This window comes from Cucumis melo, chromosome 2 (genome assembly GCF_025177605.1).
Source record: "Cucumis melo cultivar AY chromosome 2, USDA_Cmelo_AY_1.0, whole genome shotgun sequence".
In the NCBI taxonomy this organism is placed as follows: Eukaryota; Viridiplantae; Streptophyta; class Magnoliopsida; order Cucurbitales; family Cucurbitaceae; genus Cucumis; species Cucumis melo.
Window position 1 is genome coordinate 21,910,564 of NC_066858.1, and position 9,720 is coordinate 21,920,283.

Here is a 9,720-nt window from a genome sequence, read left to right on the forward strand (position 1 = left end):
GAAAAAGGAAAAAGGAAAGAAAAGAAAAGATGAATAAAATAATTACATAGTAGCTGACTCATTACCGAACCCCGTGAGTCATATCATATGACAAATTGGTCACACAGGAAAGAAAATGAGAAATATTTGATAAAATATTGAAATTTACTTTAATAATTAATTAATTAATATAATTGAGAAAATAGGTGACCGTAAACTGCCCGAAGGGATAGGGCAGCTCGATCTTTGTTTCTTGTCCTATTTTCTCTCCACCAACCGACGTCATGTTTGATGTTTTTTTTCACTTATGGATTTCCGCATCACCGCACACGGAGCTGATCCAACGGTAAAGATGAGATCAAGAAATCTACTGGCCAGTTAGAATCTTACACGTCGTGAAGATGGAGGAATATACGTATGGAGGAATACAGCGGCTTAAAACTTGCAACTTCTGCAAATAAGGAAAGGAAAGGGAAAGGGAAAGGGAAAGGGAAAGGGGAAGGGAAGGGAAAGGAAGAAGAAGGAATCGCTTCTACGTATCTTTTCTCTTTCTCGATTCTCTGTTTAATCTTATTGACAGAGGAGAGGGGAAGAGGGAGTGAAGATTGCGATTTCGCTTCCTCTTTTTCCTTTTTGTGTTTTTGTTTTTGATTGGTCGATTGATTGATTCATCGTTCTTCTCCAACGGGCAACGACCTTGTTGTGTTATTCGTGCTGTGGTTTGAGATGTCGGTTGCACGGAGTTTTGATCTGTGGCAGAAAGATGCTTTCTTTTCCGCCGCTGAGGAGGTGCAAGAATCGGCTGACATGTGAGTTTCGTTTTAGCTTCTAGGGTTTGGGCTATTTGAGCATGAATTTCTCTGTTTGTATTTTTGATTGATTTTATTGGCTTTTCAGTGCGTGAAATTCTCCGTTTTTTTTCTTTTCTAAATTTTCTATCACGATTCCGGATATTGGGATTTTCCCTTTCAACGATGAAGAATTTATTAATGGTCTTGACGTATAAAAGACGCTGGTTTAATGGCTTTTGTACCAATAAGTTTGCCAACGGTGTCCTCGTTCTTGCATTTTCTTTTCTCTGTGTTTTTTTTTTTTGATTTTATTGGTTTAGGGCTATACCTTGAAATCTGTTTGTTATGTTGTTGAGAGAGGGAAGACAGGAAGTGGAAAGGGGAATAGGATGTAAGATTGTTTTAGTGATTTTGGTAAAACTGATGATTTGATTATGATATTTCATCAGCACAAAATGTTGGAGGGGAGGATGGTTAAGCAATTGGATATGTTGCAGACTAGCTCAAGACATTTCGTTAATGTGTTTCATCTTAGTACCGTGGGTATTTGATGTTGATAGCAGATGAAACGATGTGTACCTGGCAGAGAGAACCGATAGTCTGGTTTTTTGGATATGCCAGTGAAGGATTATCGCTTTTGAAATTTTGTTAAGAGCCTTATCTTGTGTTTTAGGCCAGAATTGGTCTGCTTATGGATGCAGGCGGAGAATTTAAGTCACGATTTGTGGTATGTCCTTTCTTATCGAGGGTTAATGTTGCTATGACAGAGTTTGAGTTTGTATATAGTTCAGAGGTTGAAATTTGGGAAATGATGATGGAATCTGTTAAGGATCCTCTTTTTTCAGAGGGAAAGACCGTTTACTTTGGGAGATTAACTTCTTTGGCCTTTTGTGGTTTGTTTGGTTGCAAAGGGATAGGAGTACATTCGGGGCCTAGGGGTTGATAAGGTGTCTCTGTATTCTTTCATTTGTCTTGATCAGAGTTCCTTGTATATTTGTATCAATACGCATCTCACTAATCACGATTCAAATTCTCTGAACAACAAAACTACTACAAACAAACTCAAAACATAAGCGATCCTAAATTCTTAATGAGAATATTACAAACCATAAATTATTTGCCCTGCATCTGTAAAGTTGAGTCTGATATTGGTTGCCCCTTTCTTTAAAAATTACTTTGTTCGATAAAATCATATTGTAATATTGTTAAATATTTATTCTTTCTACTAGGATCAAATTTTGATGTTTAATTTTCTCACTTTTCTTCTATCTAAATGCCAGATTGGAATCCACATACAGGGCATGGTTAAGAGAGAAAAGAGCAAAGTCAATGGTAGAAAATTTGGATGAATTCACCAGGGAGTTGCGAACTGCACTGGGAACGGCCAAATGGCAGGTGACTAATATTCTGTACGTAAATTACTTCATTTTTGTTTTCAAAGTAGAGTATCCCAGACATTCCTACCCCTTCTGTTGACAACTATGACACAATTTTTTTTTTATAATTTTTATCGTTCTGTATGACATTCCAATTAAGTGATAGAGTCTTGTTTTCTCCTTTGATGTCTTAGTCTTTGTACTTTTTGCATTAATACTTATGCCTGTCATCTCTGGATGCAAGTTTAGTTGGAAGAGTTTGAGAAGGCTGTAAGGTTGAGCCATAGAAAACATGGGGATGCTACTAAGCTGGATAGACATAGACAATTTATTGATGCCATCGAAAACCAGATATTCTGTGTTGAGGCATCATTACGTGAATATTTTATTGAGGAAGGGAAGCAACCTCTTAAATGGGTAAACCTTAATGAGGAAGAACGTGATGATTTAGCTGCATTTCTCACTGGGACAACACCTACTATACGAGGTCCAAAAGATGAACACCTGGAACCTGTACCTTCTTATGAAGAATCTATTCATGAGACCTGTAATAGAAGACGAGAAGCAAGCAGTAACCAGAGCAGCTTAGATATTAGCGATAAGGTTGAAGAAATTCAAGATGCACAGTTTGTCATGAAACTTCAAGATAATGAAATTTCACGTTCAAGGGATGATGTTGTATGCCATACAGAGAGGACAACCAATGGTAGAAGAGTGTGGAGTTCACCTAACTTTGATACTTTGACAATTGTTATTCCTGATGAAGATGAACGGAGAAACCCAATGCCAACGGTGGAGCCCACACCTAAAGAAAAAGGATCCAGAACAAACCTCTGGAGGCAAACTGGACGGGAGTTTCTTCCAGCAAAAATTGCTGGTCATGTATGCAGTCAGGTGAATTTTTTTTTGCTTCTGGAAAAGTAATATTGCACTTAACCATGGTAGTAAATACTAAATGACAAACGTTCACAAGCATGAAAAGCGAACAATAATAATGTTTCACCATTGGGAATAACACCCATGTGTTCTATTTGAATGTGACTGTGATGGAAAATCTCTCAACACTAATAGATATTCATATTTTGGTTTTGCCAGCTCTTTGCTAGGTTTCTGGTTCGCAGACAATTCCAGAGTTCAAGGAATCTGCAGCGTGGTTGCTCAGTTCAACTTACACTTGCTCTGATGTTAACAATTTTCTTATTGGGTAAGAAGCCAGAGCATGCATATTGAAAGTTGAGGAGTTTAATTAACATAGCGAGGATGATGAACAGATACTGTTACGAAGCATATAAATTTTTTATATGCATAATGTGTGCGAGAACAACCTTTCAAGAGATATATGGAGTTTCATCGTGGTACTAAAAAATCCTGAAATCATTCTAGATTGCTTTTTTCTTGCTTCAGATATGGTAGTCGAATCTGACCTTAAATGTGATATGTTTTATAGGTTTTAGAAATGTGTTTCTTGAGTTCTAAAAATGTGAGTGGAATTCTCATGCATTAAATGCTTCAGGATATCAAAAAATCTTGTCAATCTAACCTAAATGACTTTCAGATCACTTTTAGTGCAATCCATTTCTTTGAAAAGGTTACAAGCTTCTTTATTAATAATAATGCTCGAAGTACAAGAGAGTTATACAATGAGAATAATAGAGAAGCCTAGAAATGGGGGGAGAGATATAGAGAGGATCAGTAGGTGTAGTGCAATGCGTTTTAATATCACGATAGAACATTTCTATTCAGTTCATGCAAGGACATTTCGCTTATATTTGGTGAAAATATTAAAGGACAGTTCTGTCAGGCATCAACTTTGCCATTTTTCTAGTCATTTGTCTTTTACTACCAACTAGTAACACAGTTTTAAGAATAATTCAGATGAACTCAGCTTGTACATGCCATATTATTAGGTGTCTTTCTTTTCTTTCTTCTTTTTCTGGCTAAGAGTGGATTTAATCTTATGGGTCTCGCTCTCTTACTTACCTCTTCAACTCTATTATGGACCTTGTCAATTTGAAAATTCTTATGTTCTTTGTTTAAAGTTTTTCGAAATATAATATGAAAATTTGGATGACCTTCGTTTAATTGTAGTTGCATGGGCTAATTTATGTTCTCAGTTGTGGTATTTTTCTTATCTGGTTTTTCCCCTCTTGTGCAGTGCCCTTTGTACTTTATTCAACTTGACAGTTCTGTATGAGACATCTACAATATAGCAGGTACCTCTTTTTGTAACTCTGTTAATATTTTTCTTGTTATTTGAGTTGCAAACGGTATAAAAGCTTTGAGTTGGTATACGACAATGCATTGCCACCACTAGGGGATTTCCCTGGAAGTTTAATGGGATTGTCAAATCCTGGGCTGATGAATTACAAATTGAACGACTATCCTTTAAAGTCTTCCAATTATAGGCCTTGGGCTGAAGTAGTTTTCTGTAAAACAGCATTACAATGATTATTAATATCTGACAAGTTTGAACTTCTATTTCTTAAATAGTTAAACAGGATGAATCTTGTTTGAAACTATCGGAAATCAAACTCTCTTTTCTGGAAATCTGATAGTTCTATTTGAACTTTATAAATCTATTGACATAATTAGAGTATATTTCCCATAGGAAATATTATTCTTGGAAATATTGTTCTTATATATTCTTTTCTTTATTGTCTTTTAATTTGGGTATGTATAGGCTGTAATATTTGATTATTATCAATGAAATACCAAAATTCTATACAAACTAACATGGTATCATAGCTTTAGGGTTTTTGTTTGTCGCCACTAGCCTTGTTCGACCTCTGCCTCCGTCAATGACTAGCCATAGACGGAGGCAAACCTTTTCTTTGTCTCCACTTAAAACCCCACCTCAAAGCCGAAACGAATTAGGGTTTATCTGCAATCTTTTATTATTTTTTCAAGAAACCTATCCATCAGCTGCCGGCTGCTTGCAACCCACATCCGCCACTGCCCCCAATCTTCAGCTGTCGCCGCCGTCGCTCCCCTTGCCGCGAAACTTGCCAACAACATCCTCTGCTAGTCTCTGTTCGTCTCCGCCGCACTCGCCGATGACGTCCTCTGCCTCGCTTCTTGTCTCCGTTTGTGTCAGCTGCGAAACCCACGTCGATATTTGACTAGATCGGCCTCTCACGGACGACGAGCTCATCACTTTCGACCAGATCCGTCCGCCAGTCCCAAATCCATCCAAGGTTCCAGCTCCGACGCCGTGAAACTCTTGAATCGTGAAGCATTCCTCGTCCGTGAAACCTAAGCACGCCGCCGCAAGCCTATCTTCTCCGTTCGCATCCATCGTCTCTGACTCGACTTCCCCGTTCACGCAGCACACTGTTGGGAAACCTGACGTCTTTGTTCTATCGCCTTCATTTTACTTCAGTTTTATATGCAACTTTGTCGTATCTCGTTCACCGTCCTTGAAACCCATCCACTGTCCTTGAAAAGTTCATTTGTGTTGTGAGCATCAGTTTTGTTTAGTTTTGCTTCTGATCCGATGTTGATTCGTTCGAGATACCCAGTTAGATTCCTTTGTCATTGCACTCCACCTCCACTCAAATCTACTTCTGTCGCGTTTTCTTATGCTCAGATTTAGTCTAGTTTTAACCGTCTTCGCCTTTGTTCTGTTTTCGAATCAGTACTTCTTGGATTCCGTTATAGATCTGATCTCTCTATGAGGATATGTGTTCCTGCCCAAAAGTTCTTGTTTTGTTCTTCGTAGGTTTTGTTATAGATCTCTATACGAGTATCTATGTTTCTATCCTAGAAGTTCAAGGTTTTGTTCTTCGTGGGTCTGTCTCTGGCCTAGAATTTCTTGTGGTTTTTTCTTCGTGGGTTTATGATTCTATCCTAGATTTATTAATTTGATTAAGAAGTTTTCTTAGCAAACTCAAGTTTGTGATAACCTTGAGTTTGAGGGAGGGTATTGACATAATTAGAGTATTTTTGGGAAATATTATTCTTAGAAAATATTATTCTTGTAAATATTATTCTTATATATTCTTTCCTTTATTGTCTTTTAATTTGGGTATGTATAGAGCTGTAGTATTTGGTTATTATCAATAATGAAATACCAATATTCTATACAAACTAACAAAATCGTTTATTATTTTCCTTCTCTCGTTTCCCTTGCAGGAAAATTTGAATATAAGGATTTTGATATGATACATTTAATCCATCGCATTTAACTATTATGTGTTTGACCTGCCTTTTGAAAAAAATATTCTTTAATTTGGATTTCATGAGCAAGGTTAGTTTTGTACTCATCTTTTGAAAAAAAAGGTATTTTTAATTGAAGCACGTACTGCACGTTCATGTTTTTTAAGTGTCTTTCAAATGCTCTTGTAATTTCTCAAACTACTTTTGGTTCTTCGTGGAAAGCACTTTTAACTGTCACCTTATCATTTTAGAAATGCACCAGCTGCTTGACTAATCCTGTGGGAGTATCTGTCTAACTCTACCACATTTGATCGTTGAGGAAAATTGTAGGATATTAATTCAACCCTCTTGTTCCTATAGTTTTTTGAGGATAAATTGTGTTTTAGCTTCAACTTTGCAGTTGGTTAGAGTTTAAAAACTTTTTGCAGAAGATCTGTTGAGCTATTTTGTCATTTTGAAAGGGAAATTATACAAGATGACAAAAAAATTTAGAAAAAAAGTCCATAGCACATTTTTTTTGCATATTGCGAATATGGTAAATATGATGGCTATCAGAGGGTTATTTGTTTTTAAATTTGCTATTTTTGCAATTTAGAAAATGTAGTGACATGGTTTTTATTTTCATAAATTTTTTTGTTATTTTTGCAAAAGCCCCTTTTTATAAAAGGGGAAGTATGTCGGTGACTTTATATGAATGGTGTATCTTCATATAGTAGAGTTTAGGTCAATTTGAAATGTTGCTGCTAACTATCATGGTCGTATAAGTTCGCGAGATTCCATGCTTTAGAATTTAGGATGTGTAATATTCTAGATGTCATCATGAGCTCCAATCGGTAAATGCTGTAATGAGAACTAAAACATCAGACCAAGTCAAGTTATATTTCCTTTGAAGAAACTGCATTGTTCATGTTACTGTATTTGAATGTCTGATAATCTATCCTTTCAAAGGTTTACTCTTTGAGAGATTTATGAATTGGGTTTTGTCTTGTATGCAGTGGTTACAACAACAGATTTAGATCACAAAGCTCTGGAGAAATGAAGGTGTTGTTTCCAGAGGATTGAAGCAGGCCAATTTTATTTTTGTTGCTATAAAAATTGTGGAAGAGGCAGCAAGAATTAGGATTTAGGGTTTGTGTCACGAATATCAATATGTATTATAGCCAGGAATTGTGGTTTTTGTGTATTGGGTCTGTCGTTTCTCACTTACTCTATTGGGATTATTGGAAGAATCAAAGATTGATGATCGACATATCAAAATCATCTCATTAAATATAATTTGTTTTACATGTATAAAAACTTCTATAGAAATAATTTCATGGAATCAAATTTGAAATTATTTCTCTAGACCACTGTTTAATTTGGTTTAGATTTTTATACTACTTTTCAAATAAAATTTAAAATGCATAATATTTCTAGAGATGATGTTAATAGAAGGGCGATTGTTAGAAGAAGATATAATTAGGGAGAAAACTTATTAGAACATTGGGTAGAGCTTTTCTTCTCAAAGAAATATCTTGCTAACTTTTTGGAAAATCGATCTACGGGCATGAACAATTAAGTCAAATCATGATCAAAATTTGAGCAACAAAGATCATGAATTGAACCAATGTATATCAGAGTTTCATTCTCATATTTAGAACTTGCAACTCAAAGGTACCAACTTTAAGAGAGCTCAAGAGAAAGATATCAATTTAGCTCAACATAGGTTTTCAAACATGAAAAGGGTCTTAACAAACTCACTCATGGGAATATGACTCTCAATGGATAACATCTCTCTTTGAGACTTTTCGATTTGACAGTTGATCTTTTTGACCCAATCTCTGGCTTTTTATATTGACTACTTATTATATCTAAAAGAGAAAGAAATCAATGAACAAAGGTAGATCAAAGAGAAGATCTTGTGCCCCTAATCCGGAGGGTGAGCTGCTCTCCTAGAGGCAGAGGTGATGAAATATGCGAGGGTCAATCTCTGATATGAGGAAGACCAGTTAAGGGTATGCTTACTCCTCCTTTTTATCCATTCTTGCTTTGCTCTTTCTTTACCATTGTTCTCAACTATATTTCTATCAAATCCATTGATCCCTTTGTTCATTGAGGCAGTTCAATCATCAAGTCCCACATTTTTTATTGGCTGGGCATTTCCCCAAGGACTTCTCCAACAAGAAGAAAGGAGAGCTAGTGCTCCGTTAGTTGTTTGCCTCGAGGGATTCCTATTGAGATCGAATACGAGCGTGTGCCCCTGAATGTGACTGATTCCTTTAGCTCAAGCAGATATATCGCCTTCTCATGCCCTAGCTTCCAATTTGGCAGGTCGTTCGCTGACGAAAGAGAAAGATTTTTCCTGGAATTAGAGTAAAATACCAGATAACCCCATTCGATACTCGTTCCAACAACTTTCTTCTTTTCTTTTGGATGTTCTAACCGTGCCTTTCTTCGTCAAGCAGCCTGACTTTTCCCCTCCTCTATTAATTGGAATTGGGATGATATTTGAGAATAGATGGCATAAAATGTCATATATTCCGAAAGAAGAAGAGCCGACTTACCTGCGCCTTATTCTTGTGCCAATTTCCTTTATTCGCTGGCTTCATCAAAGAAAAATGAACTCTCCTCTCCTTTTAGTCGAGCCTATGTTTTTTTTATCGCCTACTACAATCAGTGGATCAAAGAGGTCCTCTAGATGAGTCAAAAGATCGACGACGAGAGTAGGTTCTGCTTCAACCTACTTTAGAAAGAGAATGAACCTACCTCTCCTAGCTGATCAAAGGCAAGAGCCGGATCCATGCTATCGGAGGCCTTCTCTTGAAAACCGAGTTTTCTTGTTCCCTAGGTCAATATTCTTTGAAACTTTTATTCTTAAGCTGTCGATGTGTATGATTGGTAGAGCTTTCCTTGATCCTCTACTCTTGGGAGTGTCCTATAACTCATTATTATAGGATGATTTCATCAATCCATAGTTCATCCTACTTGTGAATAGAACATATTGATAATAATAGAAACAAAAGAAGAAAATTGACTTCAAGACCACAACCCAAGGGTTTCGACACCAATTGTGCCCCACTGAGGCTATTGAAATATCCTTTTTAGGCTGGCTCAGGCGTATAGGTAGCAAAGCAACTCCTTCGGAGCCTCTCGCTTTAGCTCTTTCTATTCTAACCTAAAGGGAAAACTCTTTATTAAACCACTGAAAGAGAAGAAATTAGTCTAGGACTCAGTTGGGCTCATTCCTCTATTTACAAGAAATGGAAGAAAAAGGAAATAAATAGATCAAAATAGAAGCTTTCTTTTCTTTCTAGTACTTTAGAGCCTACAGATTGAATATGGATTTCTGAGTCCAGAGAACCACTAAAAGCCTGTGGAATGAAATCAGTGACTTTATTCGCAAATTATTTGCACCTTTGTTTTCTTCTTTCTTAGTGGAA

The 9,720-nt window shown here is 36.5% G+C and overlaps 1 protein-coding gene across 1 annotated transcript; it reads left to right on the forward strand.

Annotated features, from left to right (window-relative positions):
• The first annotated feature begins 274 nt into the window (after positions 1-274).
• Positions 275-7,645, forward strand: LOC103494269 (uncharacterized). Its single transcript, XM_008455386.3, has 6 exons — positions 275-788; positions 2,051-2,165; positions 2,396-3,040; positions 3,242-3,350; positions 4,302-4,359; positions 7,297-7,645. Exons 1-5 carry the CDS (start codon positions 706-708, stop codon positions 4,325-4,327), a joined length of 978 nt encoding a protein of 325 aa, XP_008453608.1. The 5' UTR covers positions 275-705; the 3' UTR covers positions 4,328-4,359; positions 7,297-7,645.
• The last annotated feature ends 2,075 nt before the right edge of the window (positions 7,646-9,720 follow it).